At 47.8% G+C, this 23,690-nt stretch overlaps 1 protein-coding gene across 1 annotated transcript; it reads left to right on the forward strand.

The window, feature by feature from the left end:
- Positions 1-8,071: 8,071 nt before the first annotated feature.
- On the forward strand, positions 8,072-10,629 carry TMEM253 (transmembrane protein 253). The gene is made up of 7 exons (XM_080687381.1): positions 8,072-8,171; positions 8,276-8,417; positions 8,778-8,888; positions 8,979-9,035; positions 9,337-9,453; positions 9,568-9,714; positions 10,043-10,629. The coding sequence occupies exons 2-7, from the start codon at positions 8,310-8,312 to the stop codon at positions 10,121-10,123; spliced, it is 621 nt and encodes a 206-aa protein (XP_080543507.1). The 5' UTR covers positions 8,072-8,171; positions 8,276-8,309; the 3' UTR covers positions 10,124-10,629.
- The last annotated feature ends 13,061 nt before the right edge of the window (positions 10,630-23,690 follow it).

Consider the following 23,690-nt stretch of genomic DNA (forward strand, 5'->3'; position numbering starts at 1 on the left):
GAGGAAAAGCTGCTAGTGAAGGCAACAGGTACTGAAGAGCTAAAGCAAAAGAGAGAGATTTGGAGGAAAAGATAAGTCCTGATTTTCAGCAGTGGAAATAGTCACTCCCAACTCGATACTCTTAGCACCCTGTATTCCTGAAACCCTTCTCCCTCCTTGCATCCTGAGGCAGGAGGCGGTTGCTGTCTCCAGAACGTGTACTCCTTGATTTGCCAATGCCCAAGCTTCCTGAGAACGTAGATTTCTTCCCCCAAATACGTTCTAAATGCCTGGTCCAGGACAACTACAACTACCACCACCATCACCACCCCCCCCCCTGGTGGTGAGGGAGACCATCACAGTATAGCCCTCTCTGGTTTAGATTGGGGTGTGCAGCTTGATGAGCAAATGGGGTGGCTTGCCATGCTCCACAGTTAACCAAGTGGGAACAGTTGCTCTCCGATACCTAACTGACCAGCCAGCCAAACATCCTTCCAGACTCCACAGTCCTTCCTTTGCTCTTACCCTGTCTTTCTGTCTTTCCCCCTCATCCTCCCTCCCGCTGCCTGGATTCCTGATCCATTCATTTCCATTCATTACAGAGACTCATTCATGCATGGGAGAGAAACACCTCCCAGCAGCAGCAGTCTGGAGACAGACAGGGGGGGGAGGGGCACGAAGGGGGAGAGAGCCAAAAGGAGAGGGAATGAAGAAAGAGTTGGGGGAGGAGTGGAAGTTAAGGGGCGCTGCTGGCCTGGGGAAGGGGCTAAAAACTGCAAATACCGGATAGGATTCATTCCCGTGTTTCAAACCTTGGAACCTGCAGTTTGCTGGGGGCATCTCAGCCCCTTTGTCCAGGGCTGTTCCGAAGCAGGCTTTTCTCCTCTCTGCAGGGGAGAGGCTCGCTCACACAAGAGGAGGATTACACTGGCTCTGAGCTCAAGAGGCTGGAGTGAGGGACGGGGGGCGGGGCTGGGCCATCTGCACAGATAGGGGCTCAGCACATGCTCTGAGCAGAAAAGGGTTAAAATTCTCCAGGCTAAAATTCCCTGGGCCTGGGATGTGCAGAGGTCCAGTTCTGAGGAAGAAGAGAACTGAGAGGAAGAGGATTGGTGGTGGGGGTGGGGGGCTGGCTCCTGATTATAAGCTGCAGAGGAGGTTAGCATTAAGACATAGAAGCCATCCCAGAATTAAGATTCATGGAAACAGGCCTGGGAGGCTGACCAGAAGTCAGTCAGTATACCTTCCTGCTTATATAATATAATTTTATCTGGTCAAGGCTAGACAAATGTGGACTTAATCAATTTTTTCCCCTGAAATAGAAAGAATATTTGATATATAAAGAACTTTCTTACAATAGGCATGAAATGGGTTACTAAGCAAGAAAAAGACTCAAGCATTACTTTGCTTAAGGATCTTGAATGGAAGAAAATTGGGCCAGAAGTCAGTCAGCCCTGCTTATCAGCAAAGAAAAGCTCTGAAGGTCCAAGTTTCTTTAATTTTTGATATTTACTGGATGTGATAAGACTCCATGAATGGGTCCTGGCAGCATGACTCAGTGGTTAGAGCACTGGCCCATGAACTGAAGGATTCCAGGTTCAATTCTGATCAAGGGCACATATCTAGGTTGCAGGTTTCCCACCCCAGTTGGGGTGCATGCGGGAGGCAACCAATTGATGTGACTCTCTCATATCAATGTTTCTTTCTTTCTCTCTTTCTCCTCTCTTGCCCTCCCCACTCCCTTCCACTCTCTCTAAAATCAATGGAAGAACTATCTTTCAGTAAGATTAACAACAACAAAAACGAATCAACCAGTGAGTGCATAAATGAGTGGAACAACAAATCCATGTTTCTCTCTAAAATCAATAAATAAAAAATAAAATTAAATAAAAAATGACCCTAGCTGCTTTGGCTCAGTGGATAGAGTGTAGGCCTGTGGACCGAAGGGTCCCAGGTTCGATTCTGGTCAAGGGTACAGACCTCAGTTGCAGACTCCTCCCCAGCCCGGTCAGGGTGTGTGCAGGAGGCAACCAATCGATGTTTCTCTCACATCGATATTCCTCCCTGTCTTTCCCTCTCTCTTTCACTCTCTCTGAAAATCAATGGAAAAATATCCTCAGGTGAGAATTTTAAAAAATGAAAAGATTATAAAAAATGACTCCCTTGGCCAGCATGGCTCAGTGGTTGAGCACTGACCTATGAACCAGGAGGTCATGGTTTGATTCCTGTTCAGGTCGAATGCCAAGGTTGTGTGCTTGATCCCCAGTGTGGGAGTGCAGGAGGCAGCCAATCAATAATTCTCTCTCATCATTGATGTTTCTATCTCTCTTTCTCCCTCTCCCTTCTTCTCTAAAATCATATATATATATATATATATATATATATATATATATATATACACACACACATGTTTAAATAAATTTTTTTTAAAAAAGACTCCATGAGCCAGCAGGTACCTGTTACATGTGGAATCAGGATTAAGGGAATTTTATTAACAAGAGGTTAATTAAAGTGTCCTTGTCCAAGGGTCACTAAACAATCTCCACCACACTTTTAATATTTGTATTTCTGTAGCTCCAAATTAGTGCATCCACCCTCATCTTCTGGATTCTCAAAAAAAAAAAAAAAAAAAAAAAATTCCCTTCCTGGGACCAAGAGTCTAGCCAGGCTCACTGAGTGGTATCATGAAAGTGTAGAATAAGTAGAATAAGACCGAAGGGTACAAGGCTATTGTGGGCCCAATCAGACCATTAAAAGCCATGCAACCTTCAGTAAATCACTTAACATCCCAGCTTACTCATCTGTAAAATAAGGGGATTGAACAAATTTATATAGATGGTTCCTTCCAGTTAGAAAGTTTTGTAGTTCTGAGTCACAAGACTTCTGGACCCCAAGAGGAGTTAAAACAAATGGTCATCCCTTCAGTACCATGGAGAGTGCAGTGGGCTACCAGAGGAGCCACTGTGGCCACCTCATTACCTAGGTAGTGCTAGGAAGTGCTAGAGGGGCCACATTTGACATTTTAACACCACAATTAAGGCACTGAGAAAAGCTAGATTTTAAAAAATTCTTCTCTGGAAGCCATGGGGGAGGGAGGGAAGAACAGTGGTACCAGAGGGTTTATTTTTGCCTTTTGGATGACACTGAAAATAGATAAGATGTAACAAAATAGATGTAACTAGAAGAATTTTAATTAGCTATAAGGAGTGTCCTGACAGTTACAGTTTGTACATCCTGGAATGAGTGAGTGAGGCATCATATTTGGGTCCATCACATTCTGTTGCTCTCCTGGGGATTCCCGGAACATCCTGGTGTACAGCCAATCTGGTATATTCAGAGGAAGCAGATGGTGGGGGAGGAGGGGGAAGGCTGGGAATACTGCATGGTCATAGCTGACTAACCTATGGGCACATACTCTGATTCTGAGAAGATTCTAGGGCCCCTGAAACTGCCTGTAGGATAGTAAGCAAAATATTTCAAGGGAAGTTGACCTCATATCTGAGGCAAGTAGAGTTGGAATAGGACAAAGCTTTCTCCCTCACCCCACCCTACCTCCAAAAAAAACACTGCTTTGTACATAGCAGTTTCTAGGATAGAAATACAGTGATATACAAGAAGACCCATATTGAAGCTATATTCCTGAGCAGGAAAACTTTCCCCAAAGGGTGGCCTCAAATCAATAAGCCCACTGAAAGACCCTCTAGGCACAATCAAGGTCTGAATCACCTCCACACCAAACCAGGTCCCAGGCACCTAATCCGATGAGTTTTTCTCAATAGGAGAAAACAGTGAGAGGGCCCAAGATTCTATGAACTGGCTTAGAACACGGGTCATGCATATATTGCTTGTGGGCAATAATCAACAGTTTTCTATAGTCAGGCCCTAACCACCATCCATGAGACTTGGCCAGACAGTAGCACTGACCTACTTTCCTCCTACACTGGGAATCAGGGGTTATCTCGCCCTTATTTGGGTTCTATAGGGATGCAAGGCCAGGGATAGGGATCAGAAATCTTCCCAAAGCAACAGGCCAATTACTTTTATGTGCGAGGAGAGCTGGTGGAGAAGGGGGTGTGGACCACCAAACCTTACCGAGTAGGAAAGGATGAAAGGTTTGGTGAGAAAATTCTTAAAAACAACAGGGACAGGTACATAGAAATGTCTGCTGACTGGAGAACCATGATATTTGTCCCTCAAGCCTTGTGGTTCAAAAGTTTTTAGGGGCAGTGTAAGGGGCAAGGGTTCAGAACTTCTGAGGTATAGCTGTGGCTAGGCATACCTGATCATTTCTAGTACTTGCTGTCTTTCCCTCTATGGGGATTCCTACACCCCCACAAGCCCTCCAACAATTATTAACACTGCATTAGATGGGGTTAAAGAAAAGGAACTTCTTAGAGGGTCTAGAGTCAAGACCACCTTTATCAAACATCCCAGTAGTTCTTTTTATGGTCTCCCCTCCATAGCCCTTTGAACATCACTGCTCAGGTAGCTCCTCCAAACTGATCCCAGGTCACAGCTTGCCCACCTTTTACACTGAGTGTACACTCTCCTGAGTTGGGGTCATGGAATCTCAGTCATGAACTCCAAAAATATAGCAGGAGGCAAGAGGAAGGTACACCTGCTCACCTACTGCCACCCCACCAACGGTGAGTCTTATTCCAGAGGCATGTCCCAACTTGACCCCTCTTCTGAAAGTTCTAGATTTGTGGGAGGGGGCATATAGCAAGCCCTAAGTTCCCTTAACTGGAACTGACCCTAAAAGGTCAGAGTCTTAGCACCCATATGGGCCCCAGTCCTGGGATTAGGGGGTGGGGGTGGGCAGGAGAGCCTCTGGGAAAATCCACCTCCCACAAGTAGGTTGGCAAGTAGGGCAGGACCTGTGATCCTGCACAAGAGGTTCTTTGAGCAGCACCCCAGACCCCTCCCCGGGAAGATAAGCCAGAAGGATGATGGGGGGGCAGGGTTGGAAGATTGGAAGGCCAGGGCTCAGCTACCCAGGCCGGGAGAACAAAAGCTGAGTTGCAGCCGCCTCTGCTGCTGCCGGCGGCCGAGCTCTTTGTGACACTTTGTTTGGGACGCAGAGAGGGAAGCACCCCCCCATCCTCTCCCCTCCCCCATCCCTGCTCCCAGAGAGTTTGGGTCCCTTCTCCCTCCTCCATCAGCCCTACCTGGGGAGGGGTGGGGGGGCGGTCATCCACTCAGGCTCCCGGCTGTGCAGCCCTGCACCCCAGGCCCCTCGCGCCCTGCCTTCGGGCCCCTACAAAGACGGCTGTCCCCGTCCCCCCCACCACCACCCCCGCTGGCCTTTCCCCTTTGGTGCCCCCTTTCGCGGCTTCCCCACCTGGCCCCCCTCCCTCGAGACCCCCCTGGCTCTCCAGGCTTCTGAGGCCGCAGGTCCCCCCCCCCCCCGCCCCCCCAGGAGCTCTGGGCGAAGTTTGCTTGGGGTCGAGCCGGCGCCCCTCCCCCGCCCCCGCCCCCTGCACCTGCTCCGAGCCCGGCGCGCGGAGTGGGGGGCCCCCCCTCCGGGAGGGGGGAGGGGGCCGGGGGCGGGGGCCGGGTGGCGGAGGGGGGGCCGGGAGTGGGGGGAGCGGCTACTCACGAGCCCCGAGCGGGCGGCGGCGGAGCGGGCGGCGGCGGCGGCGGCGGCGGGCGGCGGGCCGGCGGCGCGGGCGTCAGCGTTACGTGGGGCCGGGGGAGATGCGCCGGGCCCCGGCCCCCCCGCCCCCGGCCCGGCCCCCGCCCCCTCCCCGGTCCCCCGCCCCCGGCCCTGGCCCGCATTGTGTGCGGCGGGAGGCGGCCCGGCCATTAGCATGCGGGGGGCGGCGCGGCGCGCTGGGAGCCGGGAGCGGGCTCTGGCTCCGGGGACTGGGAGCTGGGAACCCCGGGAGCCGCGCGAGGCGGCCGCCAGGGGCGGGGTGCGGGCCGTTTGGAGACGGGGGGCGCTGTCGGAGGGAGGGAGGGGGGTGGGGCGCGCGGACGGTTTCTACAGAAGACTGGAAGAGATTTTGAAAGGTCATCTCGTCCTTCCCCCAGCCTCCAAGCAGCGCTGCCCCTCCCACCCTAAACCCGGACATACCAGGGAAGGAGTTGGCTCGGCCGCCTTTTCTGCCCCAACATGCACAGACTCGGGAAGTTCTTCCTGGGGTTTTATCTCAAAGCCTCTCCCTTCAATTTGTGTCTCTTTTTGGGGAGGAGGAGGGGCGATTATAGAGATAGTTAATGTCTGCCATATAAGAAACATTATTAAAGTTACTCCTCGGTCCTTCCTGTTCTTGATAAACAATTCCTGCACCTTCTTCTCGAATTCTATTTTCCATTCCTTAAGTCACTTTACTGGCTCTTCAATACAACAAATATTTACTGAGTGCTTACTAAGTACCAGGCACGATGCTCAGCGCTGTGGGGGATGAACAGATGAGGGGGGTGTAGCACCGTCCCTGTAGGAGATTATAATTTAGACAGGGGCTATATATTTTGAAGTAGTAGAGTCAGATTTAGTCAATAATTACTGAATACCTGTTCACATATTTAATAGTATATAATCCTTACAATTACACTCTGAAATGTTAGGTTACATTTATGGGTAAGGAAAATGAAGCTTAAGAGTCTCTTTCCACTGGCCTGCCAGCTCAGGGAGCCTCAGTGCAAGCCCAACATCTCACATTGTGTCAGACCATCCACCGCTACCAAATAAAGTTAATACACAGCAGTTCTCAGCCATTTTAAGTGTGATTCCCACTCCCCAGGAAAAAAAAAAGAGTGGACACAATGCTCCAATGAGCATTATTGGCTCAGCACTGAGCAGGGCATAAGTGGCTTACAAAGAAGGCCGCTTTCCTCACAGAACCCAGCCTCCTGGTACTAACTCCCAAGGGTCTTCTGGCTCAGTCTTCTTTCATCATCAATAATAATAATGATAATAGCCACTAACATTTATTGAGCACTTACGTGCAAGGTGTTGGGCTGAGCTGGTTTATATGCATTTTCTCTTAATACTCAAAGGAACCCTGTGGTATTATTAACTTCCCTTTATAGGTAAGCAAACAAAGATTAAGTAACTTGCACAAGGTCAGCCAGGTAGATCTGGAATTTGAACATAGGTCTGGTTGCCTCCGAACCTCAGGCTCTGCATCAAGATGATCTTTCCTATTTTTTGATCTCTAAATATATATTTGGGCCCCGCTGGTTCTGCTTCTTATTGTAGAAATAAATATCCCCAGCTTAGCTTCTGAATAAGCCCTTTAGTGTATGGGCATCAGGGACAACAGTATGACCTCATCAGCGCCACTAATGGTTACTAAGCACCCACCATGAGTCAACAACCCTTCACAGTCATATTATTAGCCCCCGTTTTATAACTCAGTTTGAACAAACAGTGGTTCAAATAGGTAGAATAATGTATTCAAGGTCACACAGCTAGGAAAGTGGCACAGCTGAGATTTTAGTCCAGGTCAGCTTGGCTGCAAGGCAGCTTGTATCTCTCAAAAATATTAATTGTTGCAATAGCCATCCTCGCAAGACCGACCATTTGGGGACTATCTTCTATACATGTCTAGCTGCAGATTATCACCAAGCTAAAAACAATCCCCACTATAATAGGGCACCCCATCCTCTTTGTCAGTGTCCCTTCCAGAGTAAACCCTTCAAAAAAGGAAGGAGAGAGGAGAAACCATTCAGAAAGTGACAGATAGGAAGCCAAGGGAATTAAACCTTGCCTGGTTTGGGGACAAAGCTGCAAGTGGTAATGACATGGGAACAATCCAGACAGTAATGTGGGATTTCCCTAGGGAACAGCAAGTTATTTGAGGAGGAAGCAAAAAAAAAGAGAAAAAAAAAAAGGAGAAAGATTAGATGGAGATGGGGGGTGGGGGCAGAATTAGGGCCCAGGGTGGTAGCAAGCATCCATGGGTGAGTGATCAGAAGAGGAACCCAGGATGGGCAGAGATGGAGGCAACAGGAAATAGGAACAAAGGAAGGCAGAGCTGGGCATCTCGTGGAGTGAACAGAGGCTGGTATCTACCTACGGCCACTTCCTGGATCCTTAGGCCCTCTTAGAGACCTTTGCCCCACCACACCCCAACCCTGACAGCCTGTCTCAGCCAAGACAAGTTTGTTGTCAGCTCTGAGCCACCAGGCCCCACCAGGAGCTCCAAGCCCAGCTGGGTCCCTTTGGAGTAGCTGCTTCAGAATAGGTAGGTGAGAGGTCCTGAGCCTCAACTCCCTGGATATTAGAAGCATGCGGAGGGGCAGCTGAAATAGAGGCCCCTGCATGACCAGTCTCCTGCCTTTTTCCCAGGAAAAAAAACCAAGCTTCAGTAATCAAGGAAGCCATGGAGGACAGAGCTGGTCAGCAAAAGCAAATCAGACCCAGCCCTCGTCTGGAAAAGCTACAGCATTGGGCAAGGCACAGGCAGAGTGGGCACCTCTTGGTGCTGGCGGTGAGGCCAGGATGCCCTACCCCAAGCTTCAGCATATCCACTTGTACCCCAATTCAATTCCATCTATGTTTTGTGAACACTTACCATGTGTTTGAAAATGTTAGACTCTGAGAGGGAGGAGGGTGGAGGAAGCATAGAATAAATAAGGCAAAACCCTTAATCTACAAGCAGCTTCCATCATGTGGGGAAAGCACATACTTAAGTAACTAAACTATGACATCAGGCGGAACAAATTAAATGATATCCCCTTCCTTCACTGCCCTTTGTTAACTACTTTCCCCCACCAGGCATTCCGGCCAATTGCAGGGGTTGGGAGGAGGGAAGGGAATCGCTGACAGTTCCCCTGCATCTGGCCTCCAGGTGAGCCAACTATGGCTAGCAGTGGCTGTGGTGCCCTTTGCTGTCTCAGTTGCCTGCCTGAACTCTGCTTGTCACATGGCCACAGCACTGCCGCTTGGACCTGGAGCATTGGTAAGATCCCCAACAGAGGATGGAAGAAAGATCCTGGGGGCCCTTCACTAACAGGACCAGAGCTCAACACTTGCCTTTCTCACCATTCAGGGTCTCCTCACTGGGATTGTTACCCTTGAGCTGCGCAGAGCACCCCGCCTTTGGAAGGTGAGAGGGGAAGTGAATGCAATACTATTCTTTGACCACCCAAAACACACACACACACACACACACACACACACACACACACACACGACCCCTCAACCTAGAAAGTGGCTCTCCAAGCTAATCCTGTCAGCTCTCTGCCTGACAGTCCTAAAAGACTAAGGCAAAAAGCAAAAAACATGGAGGGCTGAGGGCGCTGTTAGGAGAATAAAAGCTGAGTTTTGTTTTGGGGTAGGTGCAGGTTGGGCTTGGGGTTGCAATGAGTCCCCTTAGGCTAGGCAGGGCTGAACTGGCTCACTGGCAGGTGCGGGCCATGATGATATTCAACACCATCAATCTGATCTTTGGCTTCATTGTGGTGGTGGTTGAGGTGATGAAGACAGCGCTGGGGCCTGCAGCAACTGCCTCCTCCGAGGTACCGGTGAGTAAAGGAGAAGATGGGAAGACGAGGAGGCAAAAGGAGACGAAAGGGATAAAGGCAGGGGCAAACAGGTGTTGGTTCCCCTGTAGCATCCTCAGCCTTGTCTACCTGTAGCTGGATGGCTTGTTGGTGCTGGAGCTCAGTGCTGAGGCTTTCACCCTAGGAGGAGTGCTGGTCTCAGCATATTCCCTACTCCTGCTAAGCCAGAGGAAGTCAGGATGCTGCAGGAGACAGAGTCTGCACTACCAGGAGCTGCAGCAGGTACTGAGGGCAGGGAGGAAAAGATGGAGCGACCTAGGAGCTCATTTTTTTTCAATGGCTATTTTGGCCAATGGCACTTAAAGGAAACCAATGGGGCAGGGAGGAAAGGAAGGGGTCCTAGACTCACGCTAATTGGTTTTCTGACTGGACATATCTCTCCTAATGGTGGGTAAGAGGGAATTGGATGTCTAAATGGTTGGACCAAGAAATGTGGGAGAGCATTAGAAAGCTGCCTAAATATTAGAAAGACAAAAATGAGAGAGGAGGAGGAAGTTGCTTTTGTCGATGATTCCTCCTTTCTCACCCCTCACACTTGTCTGGTTTTCAGGGTCTCTCTGAGTTGGAGGAAGTTACTGATTCGGAGAATGGTTCCGCGGTGGCTAGCACAGCAAACCCAACAACTGCATGAGATGGCAAGGGAAGCAGACAAGTGCTGCTCTCCTACCCTGTGGAAGCGTTCTCCAGACCCTACTGCACCCCACCAAACTCAGAAAATAGATGGAGGCCCTGGAGACCTACCTGCAATCCAGTGGGAATGCCTTCAATTTCCACTCAGACTAGGACCCTCTCTCGTCTAGGGGAAGCTATACCTCGACCAGATTCTTCCCTCACCTCATTGCCCTGAAAAGCTGCCCCCCTGTAGGACATCCTTAGGCTAACTTTCAGCTTCCCCCCTGCCATCCTTACCCACCCCCGTCCCATATAACTTCAGATCTTCCTCATCTCACTATGTCTCTTCTTTCCACCTTTCATAATCCCATCCCATTCGCATACACGGCGACTCTCTGAAATCAATTCATGGGTGGTTTAGTTCTCCCCCTCCGACTGGTTCCGTACTCCAGCGGAGACTACAAGTCCCATGATGCCCCGTACCCCGGAGCCTGCTGGGAAATAAAGAGCCTTTTCTCCGCGGTGAGGGCGCTGTGCATCTGCTGAGTGACGCGAGGAGCAGAAAGTCCGGGCCTAGCCGACTTTCCTCGGACGCGACCACTGGCCCGGCGTTCAGGGAGGAGCCAGGCGGGTTATTCTAAAATGGGGCGCTGCTACCCCAACCGGGGCAACTGAGAGCTGACTGTGGCTCCATGATCCTCCCTCTGGCAGCTTCGGAAACCCACAGGCGTTGGGGGATGGCCCTCGGCAAAGCTGGGGTTCCCCATATGCTGTCATCGCGCCCCCTCTGGCAGTGCCCAAGTCTAAAGTCCTGAGACTTGGAGCGCGCGCGAGAAAGGGGTTGGAGATGATGAGTCAGAAGCTCAGGGCCCTTCACGCCGCCCTCCCCCGAAGTCTGGCCGCCTGAGAAGGTCCGGCTCACAGGGCAGACAGGTGGACTGGGCAGGAAGAGGGAGGGGCGCGGCCACTCAACCTAAGACTTTCCCGCCTCTGAGAGCACGCGGTGGAACGAGCCCGCGTTGCCGCCACCCCTTCTCGCCAAGGCGGGAGTAGGACTGCGCAGGCTCAGCCTCTCTGCAGCCCCGCTGACCTTTGATCCTGGCAGCCGTCTGGTTGCTGAAGCTCTTGTTGCGCTCAACCCCCACCGTTTATGAACTTTGCAAGTGTGCAAAGATGACAAGCACACGCGGGCTTCAGAAAAGCCCAGAAAAACCGATAGAGGCCCAGTAGTACTAATCAGGGCAGCTTATTAGCCCTACTAGAAATTGCCCAGAGCTGGAGTACTAAAAGAACTCACCCCAAATTCACATAGTGCCCAGGATGGGTGTGCGCCTCACACTCATTTTTGTTCCCACTTGAGAAGGCTTCTTTCCCTTAGAGAATGCTGCTTCTCCGAAGTTGGCCAAGCCCAGACACCAGCGAGGAAAGAGCGCAGCCTGGCTGCCTTGCCCTAACATTGCAGCGGTGCCAGCGGCAACTCCTTTCTGTTTGTGACACCTTGGGAGTGGTAATAGTCGCCCTATGACAAGGTTATGTGAGTACTAGTGGGTGGGGATAGTTCTGGGATTAGGTTTTGGAATGGAAAAAAGATCTGGGCTTCTTTCTTCTCCCAATCTAACTGCCAGAATAATGGAAAGCTCATGTGTGAAGGATTCAGAAAATAATTTTCTTCCAAGTTAGAAGGTGGTAGATGAGGAAATTGGGGGTAAAAAAAAAAAATTCAACAATTGATTCTCACTGTCTTCCAGATAGGAACTACAAGTTTTAGTGACATGATCAGGTCTAGGAATTGGATTCTGGTTCTTGAAAAAGGTCAATGACCATGCAAATGAATCCTTGTATCAGTCAGGTTGGGCTAGGTTATGCTGTGGTAACAGTGCCAAAATCGCAATGGCTTAAAACCACAAAGGTTTATCTCTCACACTACATGTCTAGAGTAGTTGGCAGGCGCCTCTGCTCATTATAAGTTACTCAGGTACCCAAGCAGATGGACCTCCACCACTTGGAGATCCTGCCATGTCACTATGAAGCTTTGGCCCTCCCCTCCCCCCCGCACCCTCCTTCCCTGAGCATGAAAAATTGTTCATGAGCTCTTAAATGCTTCTGCCTCAGGGACAAATACCACTTCCACTCCAACTTTATTGGCCAAAGTGAGTCATATGGCCACACCCAACTTCAAGACAGCTAGAAGGGCAGTCTTTTCATATTCCTGTAAGAAGAGAAGCAGAAATAGTCATTAAAAGAAAAGTTAATCATTTGCAGTGATACTTGAACAGCTTAGCAGTTGGAATTCATCTATTCTAGCAGTTATGCCCATATCTACTTCTTTGGCTTTGTTGCATGAATCACTAAGTGAAGTTCTTAATAGAAACTTTCTCCCCAAAATTAACAGAACTGAAAGAGGAAATCTAAAGATTCTGGTTTTGTTTGTTTGTTTGTTTGATATATATATATATAATCTATCTCCTATCTAATAAAAGAGTAATATGCAAATTACCCATCACTCTGCTATACCCACAAGCCATGTCCACCAGCCAATCAGGAGCAAGTATGCAAATCCAACCAAGGGAGGCTTGGGTTTCCCCGGCGATGGAGGAAGCCAAGCTTTCTGCACACCCTGGCCGGCCCACTCCAGGCTACAAAGTTTCAATTGTAGGAGGTAAATAAATCCCAACAGAAATGGCTGCAGCCACAGAGTGAGCAGAAGGCTTGGCTCTGCTCCAGACTACAAAGTTTCAATTGTAGAAGATAAATAAATCCCAGATCCCAGGGCCTCTGCTTGGGTCGCCAGGGGGCGTGGCTGGCCTGCAAACCACCAGAAGCCCCTCGCCCATGCTGCCCCATGCCCCAAGGGAACTCCCACCCTGATCTGGGACACCCTTCAGGACAAACCAGCTGGCCCCCACCCATGCACCAGGCCTCTATCCTATCAATAAAAGAGTAATATGCAGATTGACCATCGCTCCAACACACAAGATGGCTGTCCCCATGTGGTCAAAGATCCTGCCCCCATGTGGACACAAGATGGCCACCACAAGATGGCCAGCAGGGGAGGGCAGTTGGGAGGGACCAGGCCTGCAAGGGAGGGCAGTTGTGGGCGATCAGACCAGCAGGGGAGGGCAGTTGGGAGGGACCAGGCCTGCAAGGGAGGGCAGTTGGGGGCAATCAAGCCTGCAGGGGAGGGCAGTTAGGGGTGACCAGGCCTGCAGGGGAGGGCAGTTAGGGGTGACCAGGCCTGCAGGAGAGGGCAGTTAGGGGCAAGCAGGCTGGCAGGGGAGCAGTTAGGCATCAATCAGGCTGGCAGGGGAGTGGTTAGGGGGTGATCAGCTGGCAGGCAGAAGTGGTTAGGGGCAATTAGGAAGGCAGGCAGGTGAGCAGTTGGGAGCCAGCAGTCCTGGATTTTGAGAGGGATGTCCGACTGCCCGTTTAGGCCCTATCCCACCAGGATCGGGCCTAAATGGGCAGTTGGACATTCCTCATGGGGTCCCAGGTTGGAGAGGGTGCAGGCTGGGCTGAGGGACACCCTCCCCCCCCTCCGTGCACGAATTTCGTGCACTGGGCCTCTAGTATATATATACTTTTTATTGATTTCAGAGAGGAAGGGAGAGGGAGAGATAGAAACATCAAAGATGAGAGAGAATCATTGATCAGCTGCCTCCTGCACACCCCACACTGGGATTTGCCCGCAACCAGGGCATGTGCCCTTGACCAGAATTAACCTTTCAGTCCGCAGGCTGACACTCTATCCACTGTGCCAAACTGGCTAGGGCTAAAGATTCTGGTTTTGTTGTATATGTTTGGGTGAATCAAACCTCTCTGAACTACATTTTGCTTACATCGAGATAATAATCACAATTTTTAACTTCTCTACTGATGTATCAAGGCTAAGATAGAATTGCACATAGAAAATAATTTAAAACTATAAAGCACATCAGAGGTTGAAAATAAATTGCCTATAGAGATGAGGAGTAGTGAACATGAGTGAAATGGTATAAGGTAATAGGGAGTGGTGTGAACTGTGGTAAACTAATAAGCATACATTCTATTTAATGACCTTCCCCCGCTCAACTCCATCCAAACATATGCCATGTGGGACTGTGAGCCTAGTATTGCCATAGTTCCAATTTTCCTATAAAAGTAAAAAATTCTGGCTTTTAGCCGAAACCGGTTTGGCTCAGTGGATAGAGCGTTGGCCTGCGGACTGGGGGGTCCCGGGTTCGATTCCGGTCAAGGGCATGTACCTTGGTTGCGGGCACATCCCCAGTGGGGGGTGTGCAGGAGGCGGCTGATCGATGTTTCTCTCTCATCGATGTTTCTAGCTCTCTATCCCTCTCCCTTCCTCTCTGTAAAAAATCAATAAAATATATTTTAAAAAAAAATTCTGGCTTTTAAATGTGAAATCATCTTATTTTAAAATGTTAATAACTAATTTTTTTAATTGACCAGATTCAGGCTGTAGTCCTTCAATTATAGTCTCTCCATTATACAAACATATGGTAGGAATTGTGGGCAAAAAAAGGGCCACATACTAAACCTGACAAGCTCAGGGGAGGCCTTACAAACTCAGAAACCCAATTAACCACATAGGATGGTCTGAAATTAAAAGTTCATGGTAGGTAGTCATGTCCTAGGCTGGCATTTTCCCTAACGAAAGTCAATCAAACTGAGCCTGTCTGTCATCTTTTTCTGTATGTACAATAACATACCTGTTAACATATCTTTGGAATATCAATATCAAAGTAACTTCCTTTTTTCCGGACCCCTCAAAGCACAACCACTGCACAGAACAGACCACAAATCCCCTCATTGTTATTATTAACTAGAGGCCCAGTGCATGAAACTGGTGCATGGGGCGGGGGGGCGGGGAGTCCCTCAGCCCAGCCTGTATCCTCTCACAGTCCGGGAGCCCTTGGGGGATGTCCGACTGACGGCTTAGGCCCATTCCTCGCGGGGAGTAGGCCTAAGCTTAAAGTTAGACATCCTTAGTGCTGCCGCGGAGGCAGGAGAGGCTCCTGCCACCACCGCTGTGCTTGCCAGCTGTGAGCCCAGCTTCTGGCTGAGCAGCACTCCCCCTGTGGGAGTGCACTGACCACCAGGGGGCAGCTCCTGTGTTGAACGGGATCAGGCCAAAACCAGCTCTCCGACATCCCCCGAGGGGTCCCAGATTGCGAGAGGGCGCAGGCCAGACCGAGGGACCCCACTGGTGCACAATCGAGGCCAGGGAGGGATATGGGAGATTAGCCAGCCAGCATGGGACCATGGGAGGGCTCCAGGGCATGTCTGCTCCGTCTTGCTCAGTCCTGATCAGCTGGACCCCAGCAGCAAGCTAACCTACCGGTCAGAATGTCTGCCCTCTGGTGGTCAGTGCACGTCATAGTGAGCGGTTGAGTGGCCTTAGCATATCATTAGCATATTACACTTTGATTGGTTGGATGGATGACCAGACAACCAGACACTTAGCATATTAGGCTTTTATTATATAGGATTGTTAATTGTTAACTATGTAAAATAAGTGTGTGTCTATTGGTTGTTGTTCTATCCAGTCCCAGAGATCCCCACCCCACCCTTTGTTTTCTCTTGCCTTCCTAATCTATCACCAATAAATTTCATGTAGCCCCTTATGTATTCCCCTTTGATTCTGATGTTTAGCATAAGTGGTACAACTGCCATTTTCCCAATTCATTGATATCATGCTTCCTGGCAATTATCATCAGGTTGGCTCAAATAAACTCATAAAAATTCTTACAGGTTTGGACTTTTCTTACATTGACAGAATTAAGGTTTTAGATGTGCAATACTGTTTTTGTAGGCTTTCCAGGCCTTTTCTGAAATTCAAGTCTTGGGAGAGGTTTAACATTATGTTCTTAAAACTTTTAAAATCAAATCCCTCTATGGCATTGGTTCTCAAGCAGCATTTAGTCCCCCAGGGGTTATTTGGCAATGTCTAGAGACATTTTTGGTGGTAACAACTCGGGGAGGGAGAGATGTATGACAAAAGGAGCATTAGTAAGTCAGATCAGAGATTTACTCCCAGTGCTACTAAAGCCCCTTTCCTGTGCATTATCCTCTGCCAGCTGCAAGTGAAGACTGTCTGTGAGGCTTGTCCTGTGATCCTCATTATTACCCCTCCTACTGCCTAGTGTGAGAGTCCCTGGCTACTCCCTGAAAGCATTCTACTTTGCTGCAATGCTTCCCAGCAAAGAATCCACCCCTTGGTCAGTTTGGCAGCTTCTGTGGAAGTCACTCATATTTTACTTAAACTGCTGCCTATTGAAACTTCACAGGAAGACGTGACTATGACAAGGCTCCAGCTGACATCAGTTTTTAAAGGCCTTGACCAATAAACCTAGCTTTAAGCACTGGAGAAATGTCCTATTCATATGGCTTCATATGCAGCTGGATTCTGTGGTGGGTGGGAAATTCTCCATGTTGATGAATTTTACCCTCATTTCTTTAAAATTCAGACATGTATTCTGGCCCTGAGTACATGATTATAGGCAACTAATGATATTTCCCAAATGAAATGAGCTGCTTTTGCAGATGGTTCAGGTTTTGTGGCCCGGGTTGTGTCCTCTGCTGCCATCTCGTGGCCTCTCGGCTGCCCGGGTTGAGGTCTCACAGAGAGCTTTCCGCAAGGTAATGGCGTGTGGCAGCGGCTGCCAAATCCCTCCCCTGCAATGAGTCCGCCGGGCCAGCAGCACACTCAGCTTGGCACGGACCTGGACATTGCGAGCAGGCGGGGAAGCGCAGGGCCTTTATGAGTCATCCTCACCCATTTGGGCCTCTGTCTGTTATGCAATCCTGGAAATGAGCCACACCACGGAAATCGGTAAACTCAACTATCTAGGAGTAATCCGAGATAACCTCACCTGGTTGGCCTGATGAATACTGGGTAGCCACTCACCACTCTCCACCTGGGACTGAGATGTTCTTAATCTCAGTGAGAAAAGATTATTCAGTGGAGTTTCTGGATTTCATTTTCTTGTCCAGGCCCATTTTGTGTTGCTCTGTGTCCACGCCCATCATCTTGGCTTGCCCCGCTGGTGCTGCCTCAAGTTTGATTTTTTTAAATTTAATAAATCTTTATTGTTCATATTATTACAATTGTTCCTCTTTTTTCCCCCATAGCTCCCCTCCACCCGGTTCCCACCCCACCCTCTGCCCTTAACTCCCCCCACTGTCCTCATCCATAGGTGTACGATTTTTGTCCAGTCTCTTCCCGCAAACCCCACACCCCTTTCCCCCTGAGAATTGTCAGTGCTCTCCCTTTCTATGCCCCTGATTCTATTATATTCACCAGTTTATTCTGTTCATCAGATTTTTTATTCACTTGATTTTTAGATTCACTTGTTGATAGATATGTATTTGTTGTTCATAATTTTTACCTTTACCTTTTTCTTCTTCTTCCTCTTCTTTAAGAATACCTTTCAGCATTTCATATAATACTGGTTTGGTGGTGATGAACTCCTTTAGCTTTTTCTTATCTGTGAAGCTCTTTATCTGCCCTTCAATTCTGAATGATAGCTTTGCTGGGTAGAGTAATCTTGGTTGTAGGTTCTTGCTATTCATCACTTTGAATATTTCTTGCCACTCCCTTCTGGCCTGCATAGTTTCTGTTGAGAAATCAGCTGACAGTCGTATGGGTGCTCCCTTGTAGGTAACTAACTGTTTTTCTCTTGCTGCTTTTATTTATTTTATTTATTTATTTATTTATTTATTTATTTATTTATTTTTATTTTTCAATAAATCTTTATTCAGATTATTACAATTGTTTCTCCTTTTTCCCCCCATAGCTCCCCTCCACCTGGTTCCCACCCCACCTTCTGCCCTTACCTCCCCCCCACTGTCCTCATCCATAGGTGTATGATTTTTGTCCAGTCACTTCATGAACCCCCCCATACCCCTTTCCCCCTGAGAATTATCAGTCCACTCCCTTTCTATGCCCCTGATTCTATTATATTCACCAGATTATTCTGTTCCTCAGGTTTTTAATTCACTTGATTTTTAGGTTCACTTGTTGATAGATATGTATTTGTTGTTCATAATTTTTCTCTTTACTTTTTTCTTCTTCCTCTTCTTTAAGAATACCTTTCAGCATTTCATATAATACTGGTTTGGTGGTGATGAACTCCTTTAGCTTTTTCTTATCTGTGAAGCTCTTTATCTGCCCTTCAATTCTGAATGATAGCTTTGCTGGGTAGAGTAATCTTGGTTGTAGGTTCTTGCTATTCATCACATTGAAAATTTCTTGCCACTCCCGTCTGGCTTGCATAGTTTCTGTTGAGAAATCAGCTGACAGTCATATGGGTGCTCCCTTGTAGGTAATTAACTGTTTTTCTCTTGCTGCTCTTAATATTCTCTCTTTGTCTTTTGCTCTTGGCATTTTAATTATGATGTGTCTTGGTGTGGTCCTCTTTGGATTCCTTTTGTTTGGGGTTCTGTGCGCTTCCTGGACTTGTAAGTCTATTTCTTTCACCAGGTGGGGGAAGTTTTCGGTCATTATTTCTTCAAATAGGTTTTCAGTATCTTGCTCTCTCTCTTCTTCTGGCACCCCCATAATTCTGATGTTGGTACGCTTGAAGTTGTCCCAGAGTCTTCTTACACTATCTTCAACTTTTTGGATTTTTTTTTTTTTTTGCTTTTTGCTTTTTCGGTTGAGTGTTTTTTGCTTCTTTGTATTTCAATTCTTTGACTTGATTCTTGTGTTCCTCTAGTCTGTTTTTGGGTCTCTGTATAATATTTTTTATTTCAGTCAGTGTATGTTTAATTTCTAGTTGGTCCTTTTTCATATCCTCGAGGGTCTCGTTATATTTATCAGCCTTTTCTAGGATATTCTTGAAAAGCCTTATAACCGTGGTTTTGAATTCTATATCCAGTCGTTTGTTTTCCTCCATTTCTTTCGTTTGTGATCTGTTTCTTTGATGCCGCATTTTCACTGCTTCCCTGAGTTGGTAGGGTAGATTTGTGTGCTAGGGTTCCAATATGGCCCAGTGGGTCTGCCTCCCCAGTTAACCTGAGGTGGACACTCTTGGTGCACCCCTTTGTGGACTGTGTGTACAGCCTTGTTGTAATTAAGTCTTGATTGTTGTTGGTATCACTGGGAGGAATTGACCTCCAGGCCAGTTGGCTGTAAGGATCAGCTGTGTCTATGCTGGGAGAAGTTTGGTGCTGGAGACACCCTTATGAGACAAGACTTGCAAAAGCCTCTGTGCTTAACTTGGATGGGGCGGAGTCTCAGGGTAGAGCAGACAGCATTGGTTTCCCTCAGCCCTGCCCTAATGGGCCCTGTGTCTCAGTGTCCCGTGGTAATCACTGCAAGCACCTCTGAGAGAAAGCCGCCCTCGAGTTTTGCCTGTTGCCAGACAGTCCAGTTTCTCCCCGAATGAGCCTGGGTCCCCAGAGTCTCGCCCGGAACTGGAGTTCAGTGCAGTCTGGAGCTTTTGTCTCCCTCCCGCTTGAGAAAGCCAGCCGTGTACTCAGTTGCCCACTCTCTCCGCACGTGCGCTTCAGTACTTCTGCCTTCCGCAGTTCCTCTGAGTCTCAGTGTGATTTTCTCTTTCCTGACAGTCCAGTTTCTCCCCAAATGAGTCTGGGTTCCCAGAGTCTCGCCTGGAACTAGAGTTCAGTGCAGGCGGGAGCTTTTGTCTCCCTCCTGCTTGAGAAAGCCAGTTGCGCACTCAGTTGCCAGTCCTCTCTGCGCGTGCATCTTAGTAACTCTGCCTCCTGCAGCTCCTCTGAGTCTCAATGTGCTTTTCTCTTTCCTTCTAGTTGTAGAATTTCCACTCAGCCAGCCTTCCTGTGGTTCTGGATGGTGTCTGTTTTGTCTTTTAGTTGTAGTTTTGAAATTGTTGTGCGAGGCAGCAGTTTAGGTGTTCACCTATGCCGCCATCTTGGTTTCTCCCTCAAGTTTGATATTTGATTGATGAGTTGAGCAGAACAGTGGCAGTGTTGTCACTGTGAGACAATGTATCCTATAAATATGGCAGGGTCTGTGCACTGAAGTGATCAGAGGCCGCTCTCCAGAGCACGGGGAATCTGGGAGACTGCCCTGAGCTGAAATGGTGACTGAGCAGTAACTCAGCACAGGAGAAAAGGCTGGAAAACATTTTTACTTGGTGATTTTTTTCCCTAATTATAATAATATGTTAAAAACGTTACAGTTTGTTAAAGCAAATTTGTAGAACTGTCCCTACTGTTAGCCTCTCTTGTACACTTTACATTTGTTTGTGTGTGTTTTTATGAGGGCTCTGACTCTACCACGCCCCCATTTCCCGTAACCCCAGAAGAGGAGGAGAAATGAGGAGAAGGGGAAACCACTGTCTTTGATGTTTTAACGTGCTTTTCTTGTATAAAAATCCAGAGGGAAGAGCCTCCTTGTACTATTTCCTTGGGCCTCAGGCCAGAGATAACCTGCTTCTAAGCTGGAAATTCAGATGCCATTTACTAAATGGGAGTTGTCTCTGTTTTTGTTTTGCTTTTTTTCCTTCTTTGTCTATGTTTTTTTCTGCCTTATTTTATATTTTACTAGAGGTCCAGTGCACAACATTCATGCACTGGGGGGCAAGGGGTTCCCTCAGCTTGGCCTGCGCCCTCTTGTAGTCCGCTCCACCCCCCCTCCCATGGGCCTAAGCGGGCAGGGGGACATCCCCCAAGGGGTCCTTAGCGCTGCCTCCTTAGTGCTGCCTCAGAGGTGGGAAAGGCTCCCACCACTGCCACTGTGCTCGCCAGCCATGAGCCCGGCTTCTGCCTGAGTGGCACTCTCACAGGGGGAGCACACTGACCACCAGGGGGCAGCTCCTGCATTGAGCGTCTGCCCCCTGGTGGTCAGTGTGCATCATAGTGACCGGTCGTTCCACCCTTCGGTCGATTTGCAATATATTAGTGTTTTATTATATAGGACTAGAGGCCCGATGCATGAAATTTGTGCAAGAGTAGGCCTTCCTTCTTCCGGCTGGCAGCACTGGCTTTCCTCTGGCACCTGGGACCCAAGCTTGCTTCCTCCGGCCACTGGCAGGCACCCGGGACCCGGGCTGGCTTCCCTCCATCCCCAGCTTTATCAGGAAGGATGTCCGGAATCATATCTGGAAGGATGTCTGGTCTAATTAGCATATTACCCTTTTATTATTATAGATGTTGCATGTTACTCTTGATTCTACTTATCTTATTTTTAGGCTTATTTTTCTTACCAGAAACTCTTCCTGTGTTCTGTCTAGAGTTAATGAGTTGTCTGGGTTGATTCTAGTCTATTTTACCTTGCCTTTGTAAAGTTTTCTTGTTTAAAATATTTTTTCCCCAAGTCCCAATCCCAAGGTACAATTTCATCTGTTTTACTTTTTTTATAATATGTATTTCCTTTATATATAAAGAAAATGCTATGCACCTACTCTTATGCTTTTAGGTAAAGCAAGAGGACTCAAAGGAAGTCATGGCATAGAAGAAACAGGACTGATGTCTATAAATCTCAAAGATAATTATGATGAAGAGAAACTGTTCTTTGTGAACCTAAGAAGTGAAGCTGGGTCCAGTGGCTACTTTTTTTTTGTTGTATTTCTAAATTGATTTGAGAAAGGGAGGGAGGGCGGAAGGGAGGGAGATTTGTTGTTCCATTTAGTTTTAGTTGTGCAGTTGATTCTTGTATGTGGCCTGACAGGGGATCGAGCCCACAACCTGGATGTATCAGGATGATGCTCTATGCAATTGAGCTACCTGGCCAGGGCCAATGGTTACTTGTTATAGAGAGGCAAAAAAAAAAAAAGAGAGAAGAAACTGAACACTTTTCCAAAACTGGGCTGCTTTGAAATTGGACTCTGAACCTCTGGATATGTTGGAGGTATTTCATGCAATGCACTGATAGGTTATTGAAGCAAATATCAGCTCAATGGTTGCGGTAGATGACCTTTAATTTCTTCTCCAACACTAGGATCTGGTTTCTCAATGGCACTGATGTTTTTTAATTGTCCATCCAAGTTTTCTAGTATGAATGACTGGCAACATTCTAAAGGAGTGGTCGGCAAACTCATTAGTCAACAGAGCGGCAAACCGCTGTTCTAAAGTAAGGTGTAAGTATTCTGCTAGTCCTTAGAACAGAGTTTGTCAACTCTGGCACTACTTACATTTGGGCAAGGTAATTCTTTGTTGTGGAAGAGTATCCTGTGCATTGTAGAATATTTAGCAACATCCCTGGCTTCAATCCACTAGGTTCCAGTAGCACAACCTCTCCCCAGTTGTGACAATCAAAAATCTACAGACGTTTCCCTGGCCAGGTGGCTCGGTTGGTTGTGTGTCATCCCTTGCACCAAAACGTTGCAGGTTCGATTCCCAGTTAGGGCACATGCCTAGATTACAGGCTTGATCCCCGGTAAGGGGCATTCAAAAGGCAGCCAATCAATGTTTCACTCTCACATCGATGTTTCTCTCTCTTCCTCTCCTTTCCTCTCACTCTAAAACACGCGCGCGCACACACACACACAAAAAAAAACAAATAAAAAAAATCTCTAAAAAGAAAAAAACCTACAAACATTGTTCAATGTCCTCTGTGGAGCTAAATAGCCTCCCTCCTTGAAAACTAGTGCCGTAAAGAGATATAATAAGAAAAAATTTTCAAGAACTTAATGTCTAACTTCTCCAAGATTCTTCTTTAAAAAGAGACCTACAAGAATCGTATTACACACCCAAAACCTGAAATCCTCCCCTTGTGTTTACACCCTACTCTCCCTTCTGAATTTTCTGTCTTAACTGGTGTTATCACTTGGTCACATCAGCTGAATACTAAACTCCTCTCCCTCAAATAGTCAATAATATTGTAATAACTATGTATGGTGCCAGCTGGGTATTAGACTTACAGAGGGATCACTTCATAAATTTTATAAATGTCTAGCTACTATTATGTAAATTTTTTAAATAAATAAGCTCATCTCCCTCATTTCCTATAGCCAGTTACCATATTCTATAGATTTTTCTGCTCTTGAATGAGTCCTTTTCTCTTCATCACCTTTCACTTAGACCACAGAAAAAGCTTCCTAAATAGTTTCTATGCCTCCAGGTTTGTTCTCAGATGCATCTTTCACATTAGCCACATGAATGTGACCACTAGCTTCCCTGATTAAAAGCCCTTAGTTGTGCCCTGGCTGGTATGGCTCGGTTGGAGTGTCGTCCATGCACCAAAAGATGGTGGGTTTGATTCCTGGTCAGGGTCAGTGCTGGAGGCAACCAAACGATGTCTCTCTCTCTCTCTCTCTCTCTCGATGTCTCTCTCCCTCTCTCTCTCTCTCTCTCTCTCTCTCCCCCTCTCTCATTTCTTTTCTCTAAAATAAAAATAAAATTTTAAAGTCCTTAGTCGTCCCCATCACCTATAAGATCAAGTCCAAGCTTTTTAAAATGGTGTAATGACCCCTGTGATCTGGCCCCTGCCTGTGTTCCCAGTGTCATCTCCCACATCCCCTTCCTTGCACTTAACTCTTCAGTGACAGCAGTCTGAGGAAGGTGGCATGCAGCCTTAAAGAAAGTATTTTTAAATTATTAATATGTATGATAAACACTTCCACCCCATCTTTGAGCTTCACCCCCTCCCTCTTCCTCTTTTTTCA

The sequence above is a fragment of the Plecotus auritus genome (genome assembly GCF_963455305.1).
Source record: "Plecotus auritus genome assembly, chromosome: 1".
In the NCBI taxonomy this organism is placed as follows: domain Eukaryota; kingdom Metazoa; phylum Chordata; class Mammalia; order Chiroptera; family Vespertilionidae; genus Plecotus; species Plecotus auritus.

What these genes read in the sequence shown, in the direction of transcription:
- TMEM253 (XM_080687381.1), top strand. Translation starts at nt 8,310, where the DNA reads ATGGAGGACAGAGCTGGTCAGCAAAAGCAAATCAGACCCAGCCCTCGT. An exon ending in CGCTTGGACCTGGAGCATTG is followed by an intron (nt 8,889 to 8,978) that starts GTAAGATCCCCA and finishes CTCACCATTCAG; the next exon opens with GGTCTCCTCACTGGGATTGT. An exon ending in GAGCACCCCGCCTTTGGAAG is followed by an intron (nt 9,036 to 9,336) that starts GTGAGAGGGGAA and finishes GCTCACTGGCAG; the next exon opens with GTGCGGGCCATGATGATATT.